Source organism: Balaenoptera acutorostrata, chromosome 5 (assembly GCF_949987535.1).
Source record: "Balaenoptera acutorostrata chromosome 5, mBalAcu1.1, whole genome shotgun sequence".
NCBI classification, from domain to species: Eukaryota; Metazoa; Chordata; class Mammalia; order Artiodactyla; family Balaenopteridae; genus Balaenoptera; species Balaenoptera acutorostrata.
Genome location: NC_080068.1, coordinates 114,138,037 through 114,165,649, shown reverse-complemented (window position 1 = coordinate 114,165,649; position 27,613 = coordinate 114,138,037). Strand labels below are relative to the sequence as shown.

Below are 27,613 nucleotides of genomic sequence, written 5' to 3'. Positions count from 1 at the left end.
TCTTTATTCAAAAAGGAAAGACAGAACCAAAGTGACTAATTTTTAAGGACAGAATGAGCAATCTTTTGACAAAATGAAGCTAGTAGAAATCACTTTGATTAGAAGTATTTTGTACCAAAAACCAACCAGAAAACAGGAGCTGCTTTAAAAAATTAACTCCTCCTTTATCCCACCATAAGTTTTAAATTATTGTTTCTTAATGCAGTTTAAGTAACTACCCAAACAAGGTAAGGGCAAGTCTCTGCTGTGACATTAATGACAGGTGCACTAAGAAACTCATTCAAGTATTTTTGCAGAATGAGGAGGAGTGTCAGAGACAGCTGGGCTTGCAAACCTTCCGGAAGTCTTTTATTGTTTCCTGTATTGGATCAAGTCCAAAAGTGAGAATAATTACCCTCTAGAACTGCCAAGTCTTCAGGCTGTTCAGATAACCCTGGTCTTGTAGTAGGAAAGAAATGTGAGCCGAGGTACAAGAATAGTGACTGAATTTTATAAAAAAATATTTCTAAGGGAGCAGTTTTCTCAGAAGTGGTCCTTTTGCTTTGACTAATAGAATGCAAAGTAGAGAACCATCCGGTCAAAACCACAGACAATAAAGAAGAGAGGAAATCAGACTCATTATCCACTCCTAGGCTGCCTTAGTAATCCAAGAGCTGAGGATTTCAACCAGGCTTCCTTGGGACTTTTATTTAGGTAATTCATGAAAGCCTTTGCTGGGGAGGGGAACAGGAAGTTTGAATGGGAAATTTTTATTGTTCTGAAAACTCTTTATTTTCCAAAAATTTTTAAGATTACCCTGATTTAAAGTGAACAGTTCCCCTCTGTTTAGAACAGAGAAGAAATGGTAGGTTTTGCTCTAAATTTCCAAACCTAATGACCAGATCAGATGATATATGCTGGGTGCTTTATCTACACTATCTTATGCTCACAACAGAAAATACTATCCTAGTGAGGTCACATTTTTTCAGATGGGATGAGTTCTTCAGTATGCTCAAATATTTCAGAACTTTCATAATTCAAAAGCATTTTCCCATAGGAATAATTTTAAACACAGCAAATAAATACACACCTAATAGTAACTTTTCTTCATATCTAACTTCTATTCCTTCATTTGAATGTTCTTGGTTTCTGACACGTTTCTCTGTTCTATCACTAGCCCCACCCCCTTAATGAATACTTGGATAGCATTGTTATAATTTATCAGCAACGATTGTTAAAGTAACAGCCTGGTAGTCACCAAAATCACCCTTAAGTCTTCTTAAGATGAAGTAGGTGAGGCACCTAAACAACAAAGTGGTTCAGAAGATAATGACCAAAGCTGTGGGTATTTCTGTTCCCCACTAATGTGGTGCTCCCATGGGCAGCATTGTAAAGGTAGTTTAAATCAGTCGAGCCACCAGCTTTGAAATTGTGTGATTCTTTTCTTTTCTTTTTGGCTGCATTGGGTCTTTGTTACTGCGCGCAGGCTTTCTAGTTGTGGGGAGCAGGGGCTACACTTAGTTGCGGTGCACAGGCTTCTCATTGCGGTGGCTTCTCTTGTTGCGGAGCACGGGTTCTAGGTGCGCGGGCTTCAGTAGTTGCAGCACGTGGGCTCAGTAGTTGCAGCACATGGGCCCTAGAGCTCATGGGCTCAGTAGTCGCAGCACGCGGGCTCTAGGGCGCGTGGGCTTCACTAGTTGTGGCACATGGGCTTAGTTGCTCTGCAGCATGTGGGATATTCCCGGACCAGGGGTTGAACCCGTGTCCCCTGCATTAGCAGGCGGATTCTTAATCACTGCGTCCCGAAGTTGTGTGATTCTTGAGTATATTTTAGATGTAGGGAATTCATATTCCTTCAAATTTTACATACATCTTGATTAACGTTGTATATACATCAATATTTCACAGTGTCATGATCCAAATCCATATAAAATGCAACTGTGTCCCTATTTTGCAAAAGAAGGAACCGATGCTTAGAGTGATGAAGAAATTTACCCACGGACGTACAGCTTATAGGTGAATCACGTTATAGATTCACTTATAGAATCACTTTTAGTTGGTCTGACTCAAAAGCCCATGCTCTTTGCTCAATGCCATGCTGCTCACATAACTGGGAAAATCAGAAATAGAGGTCCTAATTCCAGAAAGACTTTATGAGTGGCTTACATAAGAGGGGAATATGATTTTATAAGCCAGGGAAGGAGGAGAAACTACTGAGTTTCTCAAACTGTAACCACATGCATCAAAACATCTGGAATGTCTATTAAAAATTCCCGTTTCTGGGTCTTCCCCCAAAGCTATTAAATTGGAGCCCCTGGTGGTGGAGCTTAGAAATCTGCATTTTTATCGACCTCCGTGGTTTACTGTCATTAAAATTTCTGTGTAATTTCAGGGCTCTTATATGCCCCTGACACATTACCCTTCCCCCCGCTGCCCGGGTCCAGGGACATCCCTACCCACACACACGCACACGCATTGGCAATAGAACAACTAAAGACTTTCAGGAGATGTTTAGTAGCTGAGAAGTCCAGTGCATGGTGAGCTGCTTTGCAGAGGTATCAGACTGTGACTTGCCAACCACGGCGTACTTGACCCTTACTCATGCATTTCTTATCGTGCCTCTGACCTTTTTACAGACATTTCCTCCAGCACCATGGACCAGTCTCTGGGTGCTTGCACCTGAGATAACAGCAGTGCTCCGGTAACCTTTCACTCAGGGCGTTATATCTCAATCAGCTTCCTGATAAATCGGCTCTCTGGTCGACCTAAAGCCATCTTGGCAGAGCCAGGGGAGGCAAAGCCAGCCCCACATCCGTGTCCCCCACAGACCTCTGCTATGACTTCCTACGAGGGAAATGTCTCCATGATTCTGCCTTCTCCACCCCACCTCCCTCCACTCAACACGCACATATGATTTGCCAAATCTCGAGTTCCTGTTTCATTATCGGTTTGCATTTTCTCTCTTGACTGTCCCATCCTGCCTCAGAATCAATGTTGTCTGAACCAGTTTTATGGAAAATGTTCAGAGCCAGTCCTTTAACTCAATAATTCCACCACTGGGAATTTATCCCAAGGAAGTAATGCAAAACAAGGAGAGGCTTCATGTATAATGATGTTTAGGGCAGCATTATTGACACTTAAGGTAATTAGAAGCAATCTAGAGAGAAATGTAAAAAGAAGGGAGTGCAAGCATCCAGTGGAATAGTGATGCAGATATTAACTAGGGGCTCAGGAAGATTAGGTAGCAACCTGGGGAAATGGCTGATGATAAGTAAGAAATGTACCTAGGTAGGCTGCTCTACTTAGGTACTCTAAGCTCAACCATGAATGGAAAATGAGCAAGAATGTAAGGTAATAAAAATTATGATCATTGTGTTATGTTGATAGGATCATGACTAGTCTTTTCCTCTCTATTTCCTAAAGTATATATGCTGTAATTAAACTATGGGGTTTTATTTATTTATTTATTTTAATAAAGCTCATCAAACTCTGCAATCAAGATGGCCTGATTACCTCCTATTCACGAAGCTCAATATAGGGAGTCACCTTTGACTCCACCCTCATCTGCTCAGGGCGGCTCTCTGCTCAGGTGACATCTCTAATGGGCCTCAGAGCAGCCGCCTCGCACTCCCTCTGCGACAGTGCTCAGTTGCACACCTCTGCTCTCACCTCCGAAAGTTGAAGCGTCCTAGGGCTCAGTTAGGTGCTCCCTTTTCTCCTCTATTTCAGTCCTCTCCCTAAGTGATCTCATCTCATTCAGCACATGCTTAAATATCAGATGACTCTCCAATGAAGTGTCCAGCCCTGATCTGTTCCCTAAACTACAAACTTTCCTTCAACTGAAAGCTATTTCATCTTCACTTGGATGTGCATATGATACGCCTCTCGTATCTAATATATCTAAACAGAGCTCTGGATTTCCTCTCTACCCACTCCCCAATACGACTTCATTAATTAGTTAACATGCAAATAAATTAATCATTAAGCTGATTCCTCTCTATCTCGGTACCTGGCATCATTATCCACCCTTGTTCATCAGGCCAAAAATCTTAGTCTTCTTCCTTGGTATCTGGCACCACGCATGGTGTTTCAGGATGTCCTGTCAGGTATACAGATTTGTCTACTTCTTTCTGTTCATGTCTGCTGCAACCACATACCAGCCGGCATCATGTTTCATTTGGAAATGAGAGATACAATATCCGTTTAAATGTTCTCCGTGGTGGATTTCTTATATAGTGATAAATCATTATCTTTTAATATTGTTAATAATTATACATTAGTCTTAATTATATTAACTATTAATGTTATATTGATTATTGTAGCATTTCTGATTGTATTATAGTCCATTCTTCACACAGCAGTCTGAGTTATCATTAAAAACATAAAGCACATCATGTCACTTCCCTGCTTAAAATCCACCAATGCCTATGCAGTGCAGTTAGAGTAAAATAAATTTTATGGTTTTATTAATTCTTAATATTACTTTCACTGTAACCACATAAAAACCCTCAAAGGCCATACAAGTGCTAGTCCCTGCCCACCTGTTGAACCACGTTTCCCTGTAGCCCCTGTCGCTGCCAGCCTCGCCGGCCTCGCAGCACAAGCACGTGCAGCTCACTCCTCATTTGCCGTTGTCCATCCCTCTACTTGTCATGTTCTTCTCCAGGTCTTGGCCAGACTGGCTCCTTCTCATTAGCTCACATGTCACCTCCTCTGAGAGGCCTCCTCTAACCTCAGCAGATGACCTTGCTGTCCCCCATCCTTAATCATTATCACCTCACCCAATTTTATTATCATTATGGCACTTGCCACTATCTGAAATCTTTAAGCTATTTTTTATGTATTGTTATCTGCCCCCCACACAGACACTAGAATATAGGTTCTGACACTAGGTTCCTTGTCTTTTTTTCTTTTTTTAATCCCTTGAACCTAAAAAGAATTTAGTATGTAGTAGGCATAGAATAAGGTTTTTGGGTTTTTTTTCTTGTAAGCCTTTTTATTTTTGGTATATCATATATACAGAAAAATGCACACATAGTAAATGTAGAACTCAATGATTTTTTTCTAACAAAGTGAACTCACTTGTGTAAAACCCATCCAGATCAAGATATAAAACATTACCAGCACCTTGGAAGCATCTCTCTGTGCCCCTTCCCAAGTATTATCTCCCCAGAAGTAACTACTACTCTGACTTCTATCATCAGATTAATTTGACTCTATTTGAACTTCATATGAACAGAATCACACAATATACACCCTTGTGTATCTGGAATTTTTCATTCATTATACTTGTTAGAAGCATACATGTTTTACATGTAGCAGTACTGTATAGTACTTCATTTATTCATTTTATTTTACTCTATCATAGGTAGACATTTGGGTTGTTTTACCATGGAGATATTATGAATAATGCTGCTGTGAACATTTGTATACCTGTCCTTTAGTGTGCACTATGTTGGCATTTCTGTTGGGTTTTTACCTAAAAGAGGAATTGCTCAGTCAGAGGGTTTGGCTTTAGGAAATTCTGCCAAACAGTTTTCCAAAGAGTTTGTACCAATTTAAGTTCTCACCAACAGCATGTGAAAATTCCAGTTGCTCCCCATTCTCACCAACCATTGATATTGTCCATTTCTCTTAGCTTTAGCAATTCTGATGGGTAACTTAGTCGTTTCTTCTTTTGAAATAAATCAGCTGCCTGGGTGGATTAAATCTGTGACAACATCTTTTTTTTTCCTACTGCTGTTGTATGTTTGTCAGCAGATCATAGGAACATTCACACTGTGAGGAATAAAAAGGTAGCTGTAGCTAGAATAAAATAATTTTTTAAATGAATAACCCCAGGTAGAAACAATCGGATAAAATTAAAATTTTCTAAAGGGATATCTGTGCTCTGATTTTGCTCACGTTGGGTGCCAGATTCTTGTCTCAGTATTCAAATAAGGCTTACGAGTTATGATACTTACATGTAACAATACCAAGGGGTTCCTTAATTTCAAATGTCTATGGAGTTGCTAAGGGGTTTGTGGATAACGGTCAAGTTCATTATGATTCTATAATGAAAACTTGATACAGCCTATCATCTATAGTTATATACAGTATATTTTAGAGAATAGTTCTGATTTCACCCTCATCCTCTCATGCTTTGTAGCATTCTTGTCCCAAGACATTGGTACTAATGTTTATCTCTCTTTCCTTCAGCCACTCATCACTAATTCTTCATCTCTACTGATAAAGGTATTCAATTCATAGCTTCAAGTGCTGAGTCATTATCAGGCAATTTCTTCAACTTGCCTGATATTGGTTTGGTGTTGATACTGACTGTGACCATGTGATACTGCAGCTCAGTTTTATACTCTGCTTGTTAGAGATTACCGTTTCTGTGCTGTAATACTTCCATGCAACACCACTATGCCTGTAATTTGATCAAGTTGGGTTTCATTCTATCATCTCTTCATTGTTGGAAACTTTTATTTGTTTCTGGAAGTCATTTTAGTATTTTTATCAAAGACACATATGTCACCTATGTTTGGACTTTTTGATTTGTCTTTGGTTCCAATATTTTAAATCATTAACTGGAAAATCCATCTAATTTGTGTTCTTGAAGTGATTGCCCAAGGTACAGGAGTTTGAACTGGGAGATGGATTTGGCACTCTTTTGATTTAGGTAACATTTTGCTTAGGTAACATTTTAGGTGGCATTTCTCCCAGAATAACAAATTTTCCTGATATACTGTCTTTGACCCCACTTTAAAATGTAAGCTCCAAGAAATTCAAGACCTATCTATTGAGTTTACTGTTGTATGCCCGGTACCTAATGTCTTTCTAAACTTCTTAAACCTTTCTAAACTTCTCCAGGCCCTAAAATTTCAGGACTCAACTTCCCTCAAAATAGCGCCTGAAACATATAAAACACTCAAGAAATAATTGGTTGAATGCATGAATGTTTAAAAACTTCTGTCCCTTCCCTGTCTGGAATTCTTTAGGGACCTGGACTCTATCTGCACTTGTATTAGTTGAAAAGTCACCTAACACCCCAGGAAGAGTAAGGGAGTGTCAGTCATTCCCTCCTCCAATCTTATTTGTCTTTAACATCTAATTGAGAAATTATGGGAATTTCCAGTAGAGGTGGAGGAGCAGAAGAATCTGTACTTTGAAACTCAAAGTTTTGATGGGCTGTGGGTTACGGGAAAGGAAAGGAGTCAGGACAAGGGAGGAGGCCAGAAAGGGAGGTCGGAAATGCCACACACAAACCAACTGCCTCCCATTTGTGTTCTAGGCTATATTTTTTCTTTTCCCTTCTCAAACATCAGATGGAAACTGGCTTCTCCTCCAGAGGAGAGAAAAGCCCTAAAACCTCAGGGTCCCATCTTCTTTGCTGGGATGGCTGGGAAGTCAGGGGCAGAGGTTGAGGGAATTCCCCTTGTTCCTCAGGCTCACGTTTGATAAGGAAGTGAGAAGACCTTCTCCCCTGAGGAAATTTACAGAGGTCTGGAGAGTTCAACTGTGCATGAGGAGGCCATTCGGAAAGTTCAGTAGCGCTGTGATCTGTGAGACAAGAGAAAGCAAAGTCCGCTGACTTTTGGAAACCTTTGGGGTTTTTTGTTTTTGTTTTCTGTTTTTGTTTTTTTTTAAATTTATTTATTTATTTTTGGGTGTGTTGGGTCTTCATTTCTGTGAGAGCTTTCTCTAGTTGCGGCGAGCGGGGGCCACTCTTCATCGCGGTGCGCGGGCCTCTCACTGTCGCGGCCTCTCTTGTTGCGGAGCACAGGCTCCAGACGCGCAGGCTCAGTAGTTGTGGCTCACGGGCCTAGTTGCTCCGCGGCATGTGGGATCTTACCAGACCAGGGCTCGAACCCGTGTCCCCTGCGTTGGCAAGCAGATTCTCAACCACTGCGCCACCAGGGAAGCCCTGCTTTTGTTCTTAAATTTATTTATTTATTTTATTCTTGGCTACATCGGGTCTTAGCTGTGGCATGTGGGATCTTCGTTGCGGCATACGGGATCTTTCATTGGCGCACGTGGGTTTCTCTCTAGTTGTGGTGCATGGGCTCCAGGGCGCGTGGGCTCTGTAGTTGGCGGCACGTGGGCTCTCTAGTTGAGGCGCGCACACTCAGTAGTTGTGGCGGGCGTGGGCTGAGTTGCCCCTCAGCATGTGGGATCTTAGTTCCCTGACCAGGGATCAAACCCACGTCCCCTGCACTGGAAGGCGGATTCTTTACCACTGGACCACCAGGGAAGTCCCTGGAAACCTTTGTTTTTATTACCCAATACTACTCATAATCATAACTACCATAGCACACAAATACCCATTGAGTTCCTATTATTCATAGGGCCCAGAGTAACTCACAGGCCCAAACCACTTCCAGCCTTAGGTACCAAACACTTTTAAGATAATTTGTGGAAGCACACTTAATGGTTGTTAAAACTTTTCCTGCCTTGAGGGTTGAAAAAAAAATTCCTCTGTGGGAAGAAAGAGGAATAGGACTGATGGAATGCCAAACCAGTCCAGGTGCAAAGTGTGCTTCCATGTGGTATGACACATACGAGCTGGAGATATTTCCATGCACTTGCGGTCCCAACCAAGTGCTTGAATTGGCTTGAGATTTTTTCCAGTATTAACACAAGGGATCAAAGCTTTAATGCTCTCTATTTTTGTGGTTAACATTGTTGTTGTTTTCAATTGTTAATCTGTTAGTAGTCAGGTATGATTTCTTAACTAAGAGACAAATATATACATAGATGTCTTTTCTTAAAAGTTAACCAGAATATTATCATTCAGCTCTAACAGATTGACCTTAAAATTTTTTTGTGTTTGAGGAAGAAAGAAATGCACCAAAATAAACAGAGCAGTTGGAGAGTGTAAGCATGTTCCTAGCTCTTACAGATTCACAGAACACAGTTACTATGTGTGTTTGCTTCAACAGAAATTAGAGAGATTATAGATGAAAGTGATGTATGGAGGGAGAAGAGAAGTAGCTGAGGGAGATTAAGAGGTACAAACTTCCAGGTGCAAAATAAATGAGTCACAGGGATGAAACATGAGTGTAGGGAATACGGGCAATAATTATGTAGTGTCTTTGTATGGTGACAGATGGTAACTAGACTTGTTGGGTTGATCATTTTGAAATGTATAGACATATTGAATCACTATGTCGTGTATCAGGAACTAACACAACGTTGTAGGTCAATTATACTTAAAAAACAAACAAACTCATAGAAAAAGTGATTAGATTTTTGGTCACCAGAGGTGGGGCTAGATTTTTGGTCACCAGAGGTGGGGCGTGGGAGGGGAAGTTAGATGAAGGTGGTCAAAATTCCAGTTATAAGATAAATAAGTGCTAGGGATGTAATGTACCATGTGATCAATATAATGAACGTTGCTGCATGTTGTATATGAAAGTGGTTAAGAGAGGAAACCCTAAGAGTGCTCATCACAAGGGAACAAAATTTTTTTGTATTTCTTTAATCTTGTATCTATATGAGATGATAGCTGTTCACTAAACTTGACTGTGGTCATCATCTCATGATGTAGATACATCAAACCATTATGTTGTACCCTTTAAACTTATACAGTGCTGTAGGCCAATTATATCTCAATAAAATTAGAAGAAAAAAATGATGTAGTCAGAAAAAGATATGTTGATGAAAGACTGTGGTGTTGGGCTTCCCTGGTGGCGCAGTGGTTGAGAATCTGCCTGCTAATGCAGGAGACACGGGTTCAAGCCCTGGTCTGGGAGGATCCCACATGCCGCGGAGCGGCTGGGCCCGTGAGCCACGGCTGCTGAGCCTGCGCTTCTGGAGCCTGTGCCCCGCGACGGGAGGGGCCGCGATAGTGAAAGGCCCGCGCACCGCGATGAAGAGCGGTCCCCGCACCGCGATGAAGAGTGGCCCCCACTTGCCGCAACTGGAGAAAGCCCTCGCACGAACCAAAGACCCAGCACAGCCAAAAATAAATAAATAAATAAATAAAATTAAAAAAAAAAAAAAATCTGAGACTCAAATTTCAAAAAAAAAAAAAAAATCATCTTTAAAAAAAAAAAAAAAAAAAAGACTGTGGTGTTATCAATAATAATGTTTTACTGTTGGCTAGTGAATAATTTTAACATCCATCAGCTTATGTGACCCTCATGACACCTTGTGATGTAGGCAGAATATTAGACAATGCCATTTTCATTTTGCAAAGGAAGTGAGAAGATTTACGGGACGTGCCCTAAAGCACTCAGTACTTGGAGGAATCTGGTTGCCAGATTTTCTTTGCCTAACACCAGGGTGCCTCCCTGATAACACCTTAAACTTCTAGAGGATGCCTTAGTCATCAGAAATATTTTCATATAAATTATCTCAATGGATATTATATTTTACTAGTGATTAGCATTACCTTCCTACATGAATAGTCTTATTTAGGGATGTGCATGTCTTGTTTAATTGGGTGAAGACAGATGAAATTTTTCATATAAAACTTTTCATAGGCATAATAATTTAAAGTAGTCATTTTGGTCATCTCCACTTTTTGCTGCTAGTAGATAACAGACTTGTCTCTACTCAAAAATCTGGATTAATAAGAAAAATGGAAACAGACACTAAGCAAGCCAAGGGTCTAGAGAAGAGTTAAGGAACAGAGTGGATTTTTCTTCTTCCATTAGACTTGGTATACCCAAATGTATCACAATGTGCTTGTCTATGCTACGATTTCTGTTTTCAAAATTATTTTGTGATGAAATTGGGACTATGAGTTCCTGTGGCCTCATTGTACAGGACTGTGGGAGGCTATACTTTGGGCTTTGAGGTGCAAGAGAGGGAAAACTCTCAGACTTCCATGGAGCCATGGGAAGTTCGTGAAATGGAAGTGAGAGGATCCCACAGCAGACTATTTGGATATTCACAAAGGTCAGAATAGCCATGCCAGCATGTTGACATTTTTAAGAAAGGGATTCAGAATTGGCCACGAGTTCAGAGATTGTAAGTGCTGTTTAGGGTTTGTGGCTGGGGTCTCTTTCAGAGGAGTCGGTGAGCTCTGCAGTATTAGTCACTGCCAACCACTGCCGGTGTGTCACTTTTGGAGAGTGACCCATCTGGGCACCATCTATAAACACCTTACAGTTGAAGAGGTTGAGTTTCACCTGGAAGATAAATTCCCAGCGATTCCTAGGAATAGCACTACAATGAATTTTCACAACTGCCACTTTTTAACGTGCAGGCTCAATGTTCTGAGATCACCAGTTATCTGCTAAGACTTAGGCTCTGTCTAGTAAGTCGGTAGCTCTTATTGAAGGGCTCCAGTCAATATCTATCTGTCTATCTGTCCATCCCTCTAGTTTCATGTTGGTGGTGGTGAATTGATCTGTGTGAGAACTACTGTATTTCTGATGCAAAAGACCCAAAGATGGGGAGGCTGGGTCTCCCACGATCACATTATAAAGTTGCCAAAGAGCTCGCCAGATGTTTCAGGCCATGTGATCATTTGGCAAATCTCCCAGAAATTTCCCTGGAGATCTGTATATCCCTATCTTAAAAAAATATATTAACACAAGATATGTTTTAGAAAGGACTATCTTTCCCTTTCCTACTATCTCTTTTCAATGGTGGTGTTTGAGTGATCTCTTAAACTCTTTTCAATAGGAGTGAGGTATGGCAGAGGGCCTATCACGTGGTAGGCATTTATACTTCATAAATATTTATGAAATGAGTATTGTTTAAATTTACTTTCTTTGGTATGTCTTGTGATTATAGTCATTCAATTATGGTGAATGACGATGAAAATTTCAGAAAAAAAATAAATCAATGAGCTGCTTTAAAAGATTAAAAATTTATCTGATGGATTTTTAGATTAGCAGCCCAAAGAAAGGAATTAGGCACATAAAGAGCAAGAAACTTATGACATATGTTTCCTCCCTTTCTTTTATAGTTATAATATGATCTGACAGAAGTTTAGGGCTCAAATCCTAAAGGACATTCCTAGTCCCCAGTTTTAAGGATGTGGAAAACTGAGGGTCATGGTGACTTTTTCTCCTCCTTCCCTCCCTTCTTTCCTTCTTTTTTGTTTCAGTTTTTGCGTTGGGTTGGGTTGGGGAAGAGACTGTTTATACAGATAATGTTATATATCATCAACTCAAGTATTCTCCCAATGAAATTTTCATTAATCATCCCTCAGAAAAAAGCAAAAAAGTTTGGTTTCCTCTTGCAGTTGTGAAACCTAGTTAAGACTGTGCAATGGAGTTAATGGGTCAATGCTGTTAGTCTTGGCACTGGAGTTATCGCTGTCCTAGTAATTTGGGAATATTCCAAAAGAGATTAAGAGTTTTTCTCAAAGGAACAAAGTTTTCTATAAAACAAGACGTGTAACCACTTTTGTGGTTCTGGTGAGTTTTTGGCCTCAACATTAATCTCTATTATGCCCACATTTATTTTCAGGTTCTTTTTAGTTCATACAAGTCTCTTACTTTAATTTTCTGCCATACTTAATAGGGGTCACTGATGGTAAGACTTTATCTCTTTGTTCCCATTTGTAAAAGTCCAGAAACCAGCACACAGTTCTTTCCATATGTAAGTGAAAGCCAATAAGCCTTAGTCACGGGCAAGTCTCCACTTTCCCAGGAATGAATTAGATGACATCCCATCAGTGGTTGAATTCAGAGAGAAGGGTTCTCATCTAGGACAGCAGTGATACAGAGATAGGCAAATTTCTTCATCAGTTACCTGGGCAGCTTCATCCAGAGGTTCATGGAGTGGGGAGTGGAAGGCAGCCTGGAGTATGTAGTCTCCAGCGTGTCCCTAACCCAGAGCCAGGACTCATAGGTGCTTCCACATCTAAGATGCTGAGTGAATTGGTATGAGATGGGTTCTAGGCATTAGAATTGTTTTAGCACGCATCTTGGTGATTGTCATGTCCAATCAGGTTGAGAACCACTATCCTAAATGAAAGCCAACTGGGGAGTTCAGGGTCAGTGCTGGGTAAAGGGCAAAGCACTGGAGCTGTAGTCAGAAGATTCTGTTACTTAGTAACTGTGTAACCTTGGGCCAGTCCCCTGCCTTCCCCATGCCTATTTCTCTCTTTGTCTGTATAACCAGGAGAGTGGTGCCCCATGAAGTTGTTGTGAAAATCAAATTTCATAATGTAGGAGCTCAATAAAGTTCTTTAAATGTCATGCCACCATCTAGTTAAGTACTTGTCAGCCAGAATTGAAGCTGGCGTCATGTGGTCTGAGAGTCGGGGCAGAATAGCAGTGGCCACCTTCCACTCTAGCCCTGATGGGGTGGAGGCTACTGGTCTTGCCAAGGAAGTGAAATTCCTGTATCTCAGATTAAAACATAATAACAGTGGCTCAAGTAACATAAAAGAAAATCCTGCCTATTTTATGAAACAGTGTGCAATCAATCAAAATTCTAAATTAAAACTAAACTGTTATAGTTCTAGAGCCAGGTATCATATTTCTTTGGGGGAATTCTAATTGAGATCCATTATGGCTCCAGTAGTCTTTATGCTTGCTATTTTTTTTAATCTTGCCACTCTTCCTTACTCTCCACTCTGCCAGGCTGGTCTATATCAAGTTAGTTTTTCAAACTTGACCCAATATTTCTTTGCCTTGTCAGATACCTGGAATAAGTGTGTTATATCCAAGTTGCACACTCCAGATGCAAGGACTGTACCCTGCAGTATTCTCTAAGCAACAATTCAGATCCTTAAGGCTTCTTCTTTTTTTTTTCCCCCCCCCCAACGCTTAGGTTTACAAGTTAAGGTAATAGACAGATACATCAGAAAGTGCATCAATACCAAACCATCCTACCAAACTTCTAATAAGAACATCTGTTTCAGACTGAAGTTTTCTGACTTATCAAGGGGATTCGTGGTGGGTATGGAGAACAGTCATAGAGTACATGCCTGCCTTCTCTCTGTCAGGGAACCAAAGTATCCACTAAGATAGCTTCTTTCATGAAGTCTTTAGCTCTGATAGACTCCACACGCAACATGTAGCATTTACTTAGTCTAGGAGTTCATGAATATCATCCCATGTGATTCTATTTAACAGTAGATACCATTACAAGAAATGCAGTGGAAGCTACTCCATATTTCAGGGTTTAAATGATATTTCTCCAGAGGCTTCCTCTATCCTCCCATTCCTGTTCTAAACTAGGTTCAGCTTTTCTGCTCAGGATTTGCCGTGTATCTCAGTTTCAATTATTTATTTCTGTTCCTTTTCATGGTTGTTGTTGGCTGTCTGATTCCCCTGTAGACTAAAAGCTCCATCTAATATATCTGACCTCTGAAAAGCAAAGGAGTTATTGTCTAAGTAACATTCAGACCTTTAAGGTATCTTTTTTTTTTTTTTGCTGAGATATAGTTGATATACAACATTGTGTTAGTTTCAGGTGTACAGCATATTGATTCAGTTTGGGGTTGTTTTTGTTTGTTTGCAGATTATATTCCCTTATAGGTTATTACAAGATATTGGATATAATTCCCTAAGCTATACGGTAAACCCTGTCGCTTGTCTATTTTAGTGTATAGTAGTTTGTATCTGTTAAACCTATACTCCTAATTTATCACTCCCCACCTCCCACTTCCCTTTGGTAACCATAAGTTTGTTTTCTATGTCTGTGGGGCTGTTTCTGTTTTGTATACAGAGTCATTTGTATTATTTTTTAGATTCCACATAGAAATGATAGTATATACCATTTGTCTTTCTCTGACTTATTTCACTAAGCATAATATTCTCTAGGTCCATTCATGTTGCTGCAAATGGAAATATTGCATTCTTTTTTATGGCTAAGTAATACACCAGTGTGTGTGTGTGTGTGTGTGTGTGTGTGTGTGTGTGTGTGTGTACCACATCTTCTTAAGCCAGTCATCTGTTGATGGACACTTAAGTTGCTTTCATGTCTTGGCTGTTGTAAATAGCACCACTATGAACACTGGTGTTCATGTGTCTTTTCAAATTAGAGTCTTTGTTTTTTTCTGGATATATACTCACGAGTGGAATTGCTAGACCATAGGGTAGGTTCTACGTTTTTAATTTTTTAAGGAACCTCCATACTGCTTTTAAGGTATCATTTTTTTTTATTAATAAAAAACCCAAGGGTTATTTGATATCAGACTATAAATATTAGAAATGAGAATTTAAATTAGGTTTCTAATAGCTCCTGAAAAAAAGCAATGCATGGATATTGTAAAACAAAATTCTAATAGGAATGATTGTTAACAGCTTGAATGGTTTTCCTTCATAAATATTTTTATAACTAACAGTTTGTGTATGCATAATCTCTTTAAAATGTACACAAATTGGATCATACTATAGAATGTTCTGCTGCTTATATTTTTCACTTAATCATCATTTACCCTGGAGCTCTTCTATGTCAGCACCTAAGGCAACTGTACCTGGTATATTTTATTGCTGTATTGTGTTCATTGTAATGTATTTAATAATTCTCATGTCAATTATATTAGGACATTTATATTATGTCCTAACCATCTTTTTGCTTTTTTTTATTAATTTTTAAAAATTGAGGTAACATTGGTTCATAACACTATATGTTTCATGTGTACAATATTATATTTTTATTTCCATATACCCTACAGTGTGCTCACCACCAAAATTTTAGTATCTATCACCCTAGAGTTGATGCCCTTTACCCATTTCACCCTCCCCCTCTGGTAACCACTACTCTCTCTTCTACATCTACATATTTTTGTTTGGTTTGGTTTATTCATTTATCTTTGTTGTTAGTTTTTTATAGTCTACATATGAGTGAAACCATATGGTATTTGTCTTTCTCAGTCTGGCTTATTTCACTTAACTTAATACCCTCAAGGTCCATCCACGTTATCCCAAATGGCAAGATTTCAAAAGATGTGTGTATTTTTAATTTTGGTGTGTGTGTATATATATATATATATATATATATAATGCAATTTTAGCCTCATGTTTCTTGATCCACAAGGAACTTCAAACTTTCTAATGGAGATATGCAATTAAATATGCCAATCAAGATAGATGAGTCACACTTAGAGATGATCACTCCGTAAAAAGTGAAAATGTACACTCTGAATTGTTACTGGAGAAAGAGTAGAGAAAGTAAATTTTATAAAACTACGATGTATATCCCCATTGAACTGCTGATTTATTGGACAAAAAAAAAAAACTTCACACATTGATGGCTTGTTATATTATTATTGAAAAATATGTTTTTAGCAAAGACCAGACTAGACCAAACTAAAATAGACATTCTCTATTAAGGAAACCTGTCATCAAGTGTGGAAAGGTGGGTTGTCGTTAGAGACATGACACTGATATGGAGATGCCATCATTCCCTGTCACAAGCATGGTAATTTTTTGGTTGTTGTTAAGTTGCTTTAACCTATTCTGGGATCATTGAGTATTCTTCCTATTTTGGAAACTGTCAGAGTCTAGGACAGTTGTCAGAGTCTAAAAGAGTCTAATGGCAGTTAAAGTTTGTTATCAGGAAAATCAGTGGCCTCTCCCATGTTTATAAAGAGTTGCTACTGTTAGATCAGCCATTCCCATGTTTTGACAACTGACAAAATTTCACAAGTTTTTTCTTTTTTCTTTTTCTGATTATAGGATACAAGTGTAATGAAACGTTTTTGTTGCTCAATCCTGGAAGTAATTGCACCTTTGGTTATTGAGTTAGCTGGGAGTGGGGAGGGGGGAAGGGGGTCAGTGTGGTTGGCACTTCATAATAAAAAGTCCTTGAGAAACCTTGTTTTGAGTCCAAAATACCTTACGTTTAAGTTGAGGGCCAAGAAGGGAGCAATGCTAAAGTGGTTTTATCAACTATTAGTGTTCATGCAGAAATAATTGAAAGTATTATTGATGATTTATACCCAAGGCTCTTTCTTCACCGGGCAGAATTCTGGAATTCTTATACTCATTACTGAGGTATTCCACTTTGACTTCCAGATGGCACTAAAATTGGAAGACTAGAATACAGGGTTATTTAACTTTTTCTCAAGTAAATACATGAGGTCTCAAGTCAGACCTCATGGTCAGAGTATGGGTTTGAAAGAAGATTAGCCATATCTCTCAAGCTTTTTTAGAAGGGACCCAGTACTTACACCATGAATTGTTCCGTCAGAATTTGAAATTTGTTTCTACAATACACATATATTTGTTTATTTACATGTTTACTGTCTCCTACAATGAGCTGTAGAGACTCTCGCTGACCCAGTGAGTAGTATAATATCTGACACTTGGCGGATGTTGATGACATAGGTGTTGATTCAATAAATAAGTCAGTCTTTCTTCGCCAGTCCCAGTGCCAGTGTGTCGTCCATGGGTTGATCAGGGATTAGTGTTGTATCTCAACCTCATACTAAAAAGTTGCAAGTTAGTACCACTGTGATTATTTATTCAATGTATAAATTGTAACTAGGCACCTATTTAAAAAATATATTTTTTAACTTGTCAATCTAATATCTGCTTGCTTTAAAATAGTCAAACAATGCAGAAATGTGTATGGTACAGAATAGAAGGTTCCCATCCCCACCCCCAGAGTATCACAGTAACAGTCCGATGGGCATTCTTGGCACTTCCTTGAGTACATCCGTGGCAAATGATTAATGATGATGAAACAGGCTTCTTCTGGACCAGAAATCCAGAACATCTGATAGAGAAGAAGCACCTCAGTTAATCAGGCTGTGATCTCCTCCAGATCTCCGTGCTGCATTGTGCCTAACGTAGCTAAAGGGGGCAGAAACATCCACTGCACCCTCCACTGAGCTCTTCCATTAACTGTTATAATCGAAACTAGATTTTGGTAGGAAAAATGATGTATCTCTTTAAAAAAGAAAAAAAAAAGATGCTCTTGTGACCTTAACGGCTAGAAAAGGGGTATGATGCAGTAAGTAGTCATCTGCCCTCATTAAACACAATGGCCCAGACTCTCAGCCTCTTTGAGGCCCTAGATTTAGAATAACCTTTATCATCTGATCGAAAGATAAATTTCATATGAACCAGATGCTTTTCTATATCAACAATCTCTCCCTCAACATGTTCTATAGAAAATGCTCATTTCACATTCTACTGTGAACTTGCTATCACTTATTTTGTGAAAAGTTGGCTCATGAAATAAAACACTTAATAAACACTTAACAATAAAACACTTAATAACAGGAATAGTCATCAGGGGCTTCCCTGGTGGCGCAGTGGTTGAGAATCTGCCTGCTAATGCAGGGGACACGGGTTTGAGCCCTGGCCTGGGAAGATCCCACATGCCGCAGAGCGGCTGGACCCGTGAGCCACAACTGCTGAGCCTGCGCGTCTGGAGCCTGTGCTCTGCAACGAGAGAGGCCGCGACGGTGAGAGGCCCGCGCATCGCGATGAAGAGTGGCCCCCGCTCGCCACAACTGGAGAAAGCCCTCGCACAGAAACGAAGACCCAACACAGCCAAAATCAATCAATCAATCAATCAATCAAACATACGCATCTGATTCAAGATCCTCATTAAAAAAAAAAAAAAAAAAAAGGAATAGTCATCAGTGCAGATCAAATTCTCAGTATATCAGTTTCCTTGACTTTCGATTAGGGATAATTAGACTTAACCGCTCTTACCTGATAAAGTGAGATGAGAGTTAAAAGTGATTTTCAACATTGAAGGACAGACCAAGTAAAGCAGCAATAATAACAGCAATAAATAATAATAAAATAATAATAGTACAATAAAAACTGTTTTATTCAGCACCTATATATTAGAGGCTCTGTGCTAACTAAATACCTTACTTATATGGTTCTACAAAATTCATAGAACTAATTTACAAGTTAGGTATGATTATTATTTCAGATGAATAAAGACTTAGAGAGGTTAAGTAATTTGTCCAGTCATTAAACTAGTAAATGAGAGCACTGTGATTGACATTTGCAGCTCTAATCTATTGGTAGTGGCTTATACTGGTTGGGAACGTTGATGCAATGTCCAGGCATGGCCAGAGAGTATGTCAAGATTGATTAGTAATATCTGCCAGAAGTATGAGTAAGGACTGGGCAGAGCAGAACATAAGCTGCATATTTGTCTCTTGCATCACATCAAGATGATGTGACTTAGGGAGGAAAAAATGTTTGCTCCCTTTAAGTATCACAGTCTAAGGACCCTGTGCCCTGTGCCCAGTTATAACAAAAAGCTGTATGGTTCCAAAGCGTACAGTGGCTGAGATGCGCCAGAGGCAGAGCTACTGGCTTCCCACAAATAACAATCATCCCCCTGGCCAAGCAGCTCCCCTACGGCTCCCCAGCAGTAGCATTGTCACATCACAACAAAGCGCCTTTGCCCTCAGACACATAGGCCCAATGGCTGGCACTGAGGGTTTCCCTGAAAAATGCACTGTCCTCTGTTTTGAGTCAGCCTTATTGTTCAGAGCTTAGGGAGTGAGGCTTATGTCCAGATATGGGACAATAATATGTGCTATGCTCTTGTTGCCAGTAATGTTGTGGGTCACCATGATACCTAAACTTTCAATTCTGCAGTGCTCTGAAATGACCTCCTCGTGCCGTAACCCTCAAAGTTTGGATACGTATTTATGCCTAACTCCAATACCACCTCCTCCGAAGTCTTGCAGCAGCAGCAGCCAGAGTCAGTGTATTGATTCTTGTCACCCCAGCATCTAGAATATTGCCAATAAATATTTAACAAATGAAAGGATTAATAGCTGTGCCGATACTTAAGAAATTAGGTATAGTTAAACTACAATGAGTTTTGAGACTCAGGAAGATAAAAAGGTAGTAATTATTCCAAAGTTACTTTCCTTGGATCTACTCTGATCATGTGTGAAGCACACAGTCTAGCAGCAAAATATAGTAGAGGAAGGGCTCAGCTTCCTGGGTGTGGTGGGCTTGACTCAGTGGGGCGAGACATGATCCCTACAATGTACTGATGGTTCAGAAAAGTCATAGGTCTGGGGTAAGGAGCAGAGACTGATACATAGTGAAAGTGTGTCATTTGTGTGTTTCTTTGCTTTTGACTTGTACAAAAGTCACTGACATATCTCCTACTGGTCTATGAAAGGCAGATAACTGATACAGTAAGTAGTTCACCAGCAGTGTCTATGACTAGATGTATTGGGTTGGCCAAGATTTGATAGCTACCAAATGTTAACTAGTGTTCAAAAGTCTCCTGAAGTCTCTGGTGTGTTGTGTCTACTGGGATGCTTTGGGGTGTAAATAATAAAAAGCAAAACTCCAAATAGCTTATACAGTAAGGAAGTTTTATCCCCCAAACGAGAAGTCTTGTGATGGGGTCACTGAAAGATTGGTTAACTCAGCAGCTCAGTCACATCTTGAAGGAATACTTTGCCATCCTCTCTGACTTAGCTTTGTCCTCAAGGTAGCTCCCTCCTGGTTGCATGATGGCTTGCACTTCCAAGCAATATGTGGTAATGAGCAAGGAAACCTTTCCCAAAAAGTCCCCCAGCAGCCCTCTCCTCACATCACATTGGCTAGAATTGGGTCAGTGCCCATCTTAACAAATCACTGGTAAGGGAAGTGGGAAGTGGGAAGTTACTAAAACTTGCTTAGGTAATCAGGATTTATTCCTAAGTTGAAGATAAGGTCACCTTCCTTAGGGGAATCATGAGTTGGGAGAACCTGGACAAAAACAGGGTTCTTTCAACATGGAGGAGAAAGGGACTTGGCCCTTGAATAGGCAACCAACAGTGTCTGCTCTGTATGCAATAGACATGCCATATCCATATTTCCATAATACCTTCCATAGCAGCAAGTCAGTCCCCAGTTTGCTAATAATCTTAATTTGGTGATGGTGGCAACTTTTCCTATGAAAATTTAGCCATCATCTGGTGAGGTAAAGACAAACCATGAAAAATCAATTCAGGTAAGACGGCAAAATCTCCATTACCTGACGTTCCCAATGAAATCCAACTCCCCATTCCCGAATCGGGACAGCTTATTGACTGTAAAGGCTTAGGTCATTCCAGCAGGAGGGGACATTTCTTTGAGACAAGAAAGTGAAAAGGAGCAGCCTTCAAGTGAACATGGGGAAGAAAAGCTCCCTAAGAAGAGGAAAAGGCAGAAAACTGAAAGGATCAGAAAGTGCTGGAATGATTGGCTCACAGAGAGTGGGAAGAGAATGGCAGGAAGGAAGGTGAAAAAGGGGGAATGAGAGGTCATTCAGAGCCTTGCAGGTCCCACTAAGGAGTTGGGGGTTACATTCTAAGTACAGCGGGGAGACACTGAAGGATTAAACAAGATCTACAAATGTAAAATCATACCAATAATCCTATGCAGGATTGTTTTATATGTTGGAAAGAGTCACTCTGTTTAACGTAGGCCATATGTCATTAGAGAAGCTACTCACAAAATCCCCACTTAATAGACAGTTGCCAGGAATTCAACTTCATTACCTTGGTTCTGTGCAGAGTTGACCTTTAGTTCTCGCTGGTGGATGCATGTTTGTGGACGGGGTAGCCTAGTGGAATGACTTAGTCGGGGGCAGCACTTAAGACATTTTAAATAAATGATAATGCCTCTGAAAAGAAATAAAACTCCATTTCCCTGTTGGGTAAGGTTGCTGCTCATTTAAGTAGCTAGCTGTTCACTAGTTTATCTCCTGACTGTTTTTAATTTAATTTTCCTTTTTTAATTGGAGCATAGTTGAGTTACAATGTTATGTTAGTTTCTGGGGTACAGCAAAGTGATTCAGTTATACACACACATATATTATTCTTTTTCATAGTCTTTTCCAATATGGTTTATGATAAAATACTGAATATAGTTCCCTGTGCTATACAGTAGGAGCTTGGTGTGTATTTTATATATAGTAGTGTGTATCTGCTAATCCCAAACTCCTAATTTATCCCTCCCCCACCCCCTTTTCCCCTTTGGTAACCATAAATTTGTTTTCTATGCTAACTGACTTTTAGAACCTAAAAAGGGAATGCTGCCAGAAATAGGATGGGTAAACACATCTCCCCCCATGGTCAGCCAGCTCTCCTTTCAGTCATGCGTGTGGCTTGTGAACTCTGGGACACATGCGTACGGGGTTCACTACGTGACGGAGGTTGCCTGTTCCAGTTGCCAAGTCCTTTCATACTTCATGTTACATCATTGAGCTCAACACACTCCAGAGCTCTCCTGTTTCCTTAGCAGTTCCTTGATAACAAGTCCATATGTCAGTTTTCTTTTCAACAATCTCACTTTTTCAACAGTCTTTGAGCACCCACGCCTATGTAGAGGCAAATACAATACAGGGCGTTGAAGGACAGTGTTGGAGCGGTGTCAGTGAATGGTTATGGGAGCTCAGGGGCGTGAACCTGGATGGACTTCGGCGGGTGGAGGGGGGGTTCTGACAGCAGAGCTAAGCCTTCTTCCTCTGGCTTCTGTGAGAAAGACGGAATAGAGAGAGAGATTCAGGGAACAGAGCCAGGCGATTTGGAGAATGATTGGACAAAGGACAGAACTGAGATAATTCCAGGAGTTTTCAGCCAACCCCATCTCATCCCAAGGGATAGTTCTCAAGCTGAAAAACAAAGGTTATCAGAATTCTTGAGATCCTGCCCTGGATCCATTCCCCTTTTCCATGACCTCTTTTTGGAACACTGGTGCGGAATAAGTGGCATGGTCTTCAGAAGAAGGCACTGAGGAATTTTCCTACTCTTGTTTACAAAACATTTTTAAATGCTTCTGGGTAAATGCAAATGACGTGATGCCTCTCTACCTATTTCCTGCCGATGGCAGTCTTCTAAGAATGGTTAATGTCAGATGTGAAATTATTTTCCTGAATGTTGTTTCTTTTCTCTTTTCATTATGAAGTATATTCGGTGCTCTTCGAACTGGTGCTTATATGGTGTACATTTTGATGACCAAAGGCCTGAAGCATTCAGTTTGTGACCAGGGTTTTTACAATGGACCTGTCAGCAAATTCTGGGCTTATGCATTTGTGCTAAGCAAAGCACCCGAACTAGGTGAGTGTCTTCTCTCCTTACATTTCCTCCCCCAAACCCCCACCCCTTTGTAGCTACACACCCACAATATTTATGGAAAAACGAACAAAGAAATAATTTGAAGGTCCTGTTTTACTGGTTGCAGGAAAGTTACAATGAATGAATTTGCGTTCTTGACTAACTTCCACTGTGTTATTTCTCTCCCCTCCTTCCCTCCTTTTAAATAATTGTACATTGAATAAGAAGAGCAGAATAGTTTACATAGAACATGCACGTATCCAAGCCTTACTGAAAACACACTTCCAGAGGCTTATAACATCTACCCAGCCCCTTCTCTGAGGCCATTAACAGCTGAGCTAATATTAGAATATTGGGAAAAGTTAGCTGCACAGCTATTTCCCAGTCCCACATCGAAGCGTAATTTAGGCTCTGGAGTTTGGACGCAGACTAGGAAATTCAGCTTTTTGTTTGGGTATCCTCATGTTCTCATTAATGAAATATTAAGGGTTAGTTTCTGGTGTTGTTTAATTTTAATCATCAAAGAAATAGGCCTTAGGGAAATGTAGTTCATCTTCTAGAAATTAATACAAAATACTGAAGCTAGAAATTAATCCAAAATCTATATATGTAGATTCCTAAGGTTTTTCCTTTAACTCTTTAATAGTCTTAATATAAGTGTGGCACAAGTTAGCAGAAACAGTGAAAAATTAAGTAGCAAGTGTTTGACACAGACACGGTTCCCCAGGAAAATATCTCTATTGCCAGAGAAAGGGATCCACCAGTGATAACAAGCTCTGAGTTCATCCATGGGCAGTGCTGGCCAGCATCTCACAAACTGGTACATATCCTTAGGGGACGCCTGTCCATCCTCTGGGTTTTTTTTGTTTTTTGTTTTTTTTTTTAATTATTAGCACCTTTAATTATTATTTATTTATTTATTTATTTATTTTGGCTGTGTTGGGTCTTCGTTTCTGTGCAAGGGCTTTCTCTAGTTGCGGCAAGCGGGGGCCACTCTTCATCGCGGTGCGCGGGCCTCTCACTATCGCGGCCTCTCTTGTTGCGGAGCACAGGCTCCAGACGCGCAGGCTCAGTAGTTGTGGCTCACGGACCTAGTTGCTCCGCGGCATATGGGATCCTCCCAGATCAGGGCTCGAACCCGTGGTCCCCTGCATTGTTAGGCAGATTCTCAACCACTGCGCCACCAGGGAAGCCCCCTCTGGGTTTCTTAATGTTTTATCTGGAATTAAGAATTGGCTTATTTAGTTCAAAATTTTTATTTATAGATTGTGTTCCGTCTCCTGTTTCTCCTAAAAAGGGGGTTAGAGGTCGTAATTTCACTATAAGCCACCTGCAGTATTAGCTATCAAGTCTTTCTGAAAGGTGCCCCTAGTTTGTGTCCGTGTCTGTTCACAGTGGATATGGCGTTTCTCCGATGTGTGCATCCGCCACCTATAGCCACTCTCCACCACAGGCTGTAACCTGATGCCTACAGAGTGCTGACAATTGGTTTGAACTGTTGGTTTGACCACTGTCTTCCCAGGTCAAAGACAAAGGAAGAGCAGCGGGGGTGGGGGGAAAAAACTTTAGCGCTCGCACACAGAGCCTGTGAAAACAGTCTTAGAGTGAAATGCATTAGTATGGGTTCATTCATTTATTCCTTTAATAAATTTTTTTTTTTTTAAAGAAATTCACATTCTTTTATTTATTTATTTATTTATTTATGACTGTGTTGAGTCTTCGTTTCTGTGCGAGGGCCTTCTCTAGTTGCGGCAAGTGGGGACCATTCTTCATCGCGGTGCGCGGGCCTCTCACCACCGCGGCCTCTCTTGTTGCGGAGCACAGGCTCCAGATGCGCAGGCTCAGCAATTGTGGCTCACGGGCCCAGCTGCTCCGCGGCATGTGGGATCTTCCCAGACCAGGGCTCGAACCCGTGTCCCCTGCATTGGCAGGCAGACTCTCAACCACTGCGCCACCAGGGAAGCCCTAATAAATTTTTTAAATTTATTTTTTATTGAAGTATAGTTGATTTACAATGTTGTGTTAATTTCTGCTATACAGCAAAGTGATTCAGTTATACATACCTAAACATTCTTTTTTTATATATTCTTTTCCATTATGGTTTATCACAGGATTTTGAATATAGTTCCCTGTGCTATACAATAGGACCTCGTTGTTTATCCATCCTATATATAATAGTTTGCATCTGCTAACCCCAAACTCGCACTCCATCCTTCCCCCCCCCACCCCTTCCCCTTGGCAACCACGAGTGTGTTCTCTATGTCTGTGAGTCTGTTTCTGTTTCGTAGATAAGTTCATTTGTGTTATGTTTTAGATTCTACATATAAGTGATATCATATGGTATTTGTCTTTCTCTTTCTGACTTTCTTCACTTAGTATGATAATCTCTAGTCCCATCCATGTTGCTGGAAATGGCAATATTTTGTTTTTTATGGCTGAGTAGTATTCCATTGTATACATGTACCACATCTTCTTTATCTGTTCATCTGTTGATGGACATTTAGGTTGTTTCCATGTCTTGGCTATTGTGAATAGTGCTGCTATGAACATAGGTGTGCATGTATCTTTTTGAATTATAGTTTTATCTGAATCTATGCCCAAGAGTGGGATTGCTGGATCATATGGTAGCTCTATTTTTAGTTTTTTAAGGAACTTCCATACTGTTCTCCATAATGGCTGTACCAATTTACATTCCCACAGACAATGTAGGAGGGTTCCCTTTTGTCCACATACTTTCCAGCATTTGTTATTTATAGACTTTTTAATTATGGCCATTCTGACTGGTGTGAGGTGGTACATCATTGCAGTTTCGATTTGCATTTCTCTAATAATTAGCAATGTTGAGCATCTTTTCATGTGCCTGTTGGTCATCTGTATGTCTTCTTTGGAGAAATGTCTATTTACATCTTCTGCCCATTTTTCAATTGGGTTGTTTTTTTGTTGTTGAGTTGTATGAGCTGTTTGTATATTTTGGAGATTAAGCCCTTGTTGCTCACATCGTTTGCAAATATTTTCTCCCAGTCTGTAGGTTGTCTTTTCGTTCTGTTTATGGTTTCCTTTGCTGTGCAAAAGCTTGTAAGTTTGATTAGGTCCCATTTGTTTATTTTTGCTTTTATTTCTATTGCCCTGGGAGACTGACCTAAGAAAACATTGGTAAGATTTATGTCAGAGAATGTTTTGCCTAAGTTTTACAGTGTCATGTCTTATATTTACGTCTTTAAGCCATTTTGAGTTTATTTTTGTGTATGGTGAGAGGGTGTGTTCTAACTTCATTGATTTACGTGTGGCTGTCCAACTTCCCCACACCCCTTCCCATTGTATATTCTTGCCTCCTTTGTCAAAGATTAACTGACCATAGGTGTGTGGGTCCTTTAATAAATTTATACTAAGCACCTACCATGGGCCAGGCATTTAAAACATTGAAATGGAATTGCTACTTTATCAAAAAAAGAAATTTATAATATGAATTTAATGGACCAGGCCCCCAGGCAGCTATTTTTAGTATTTGAATTAGGACCACTAGCTGCAACGTCTTAGGCCAGAGAAGTGTTTTTCAGACTTGGAGCTACAGACGATGCCTAAAAGTCTACAGATGTGTTTTTTAGGAATTTCAAAATTCTGTGAGGATATTTTAATTTTGTGTCTTCATGTATGAATAAAAGAAAAGATTGTCTTGCCAGCTACATTTCTCATAGTGATTCTTTCTTCATTTAGAGTCATAGAGTCTCTTGAGTCAGATCACTTTTTCTGAAACTGGTGTTGGTCTGAGAATGTGAGCATGTATTTTTTCTCTTGGGTTTTTGTGACGTTTCCTTTAAAATAAATTCATACATTATTAAAGTTAGAGAATTATTCAAACTGAGAGATATCATATCCCCTTGACCCCTATACTTTATTCTGTATAATAAGTATCCTTATGAATCCCCCCTGTGTTTTTGATGAAGAATTGACTACAGATACATGAATACAGTAAATGCATGAAACTTCACTCCCCTTACATACCACCCCTGAACACCTTTACAATTTCCACCTCCCTACCCTCAACAAGTACTTTTTTTTTTTAAATCAGAAAAGGTGCCTCTATGCTTCTGGCCTTTAAGCCTCAAATTGCAAAGGAGCTACTTCAGTCTTTGCTTCTAGAAGTGCCTTTCCCTGCCAGGACTGCTTGTCTGTGTTCTGAGTTTTACCCAGTTGTGTTTGAGGGACTTGAGAATAAAATAGTCCCTTCTACCTTTTGAAGGAATAATATATTGAAGAGCCACCCCAACCCATTCATAGTGGTCATTTTCCTTCAACGACGTAAGTAGCCCTGTGCTGTCTGTCCTCCCAGCTTCCACTCCAGATGGACACCAACGTCTTAAGGTGGTGGACAAGTTAGCATTCGTGGATGAGAACTGTTAGTGCATCACTCAGAGGTACTTGTGCTATAATCCTCTGTCTTGTTGGAGTGTTGTTGGTCCTGAGGATGTTAGTGAATCACCTGTCTTAACTAATCTAGGCCCGAACATGCCACTACCTCCTGCCCCCATGTAGACCTTGTAATTGGACACAATTCTGTTCCCTCTTGAGCCCAAAGGAGCTGTACTCTAGTCCCCTGGGCCACTGGCTTGATCATTGCTTTCCCTGGAGAAGCCTCATTCACCACAATAGTTTACAGGTTGGTTATCAAACAATCCATTCCTTCACACTTCAAACGTCGGATTGAAGTGTTGA

The 27,613-nt window shown here is 40.1% G+C and overlaps 1 protein-coding gene across 3 annotated transcripts in view; it reads left to right on the top strand.

The window, feature by feature from the left end:
* Positions 1-27,613, top strand: part of ELOVL6 (ELOVL fatty acid elongase 6) — a 135,437-nt gene that overhangs the window by 93,178 nt on the left and 14,646 nt on the right. For all 3 annotated transcript variants that reach the window (XM_007191039.3, XM_007191040.3, XM_007191038.3), the window contains exon 4: positions 22,752-22,903. In XM_007191039.3, coding sequence (XP_007191101.1) covers positions 22,752-22,903 — 152 coding nt within the window. The remainder of the gene's footprint in view (positions 1-22,751; positions 22,904-27,613) is intronic.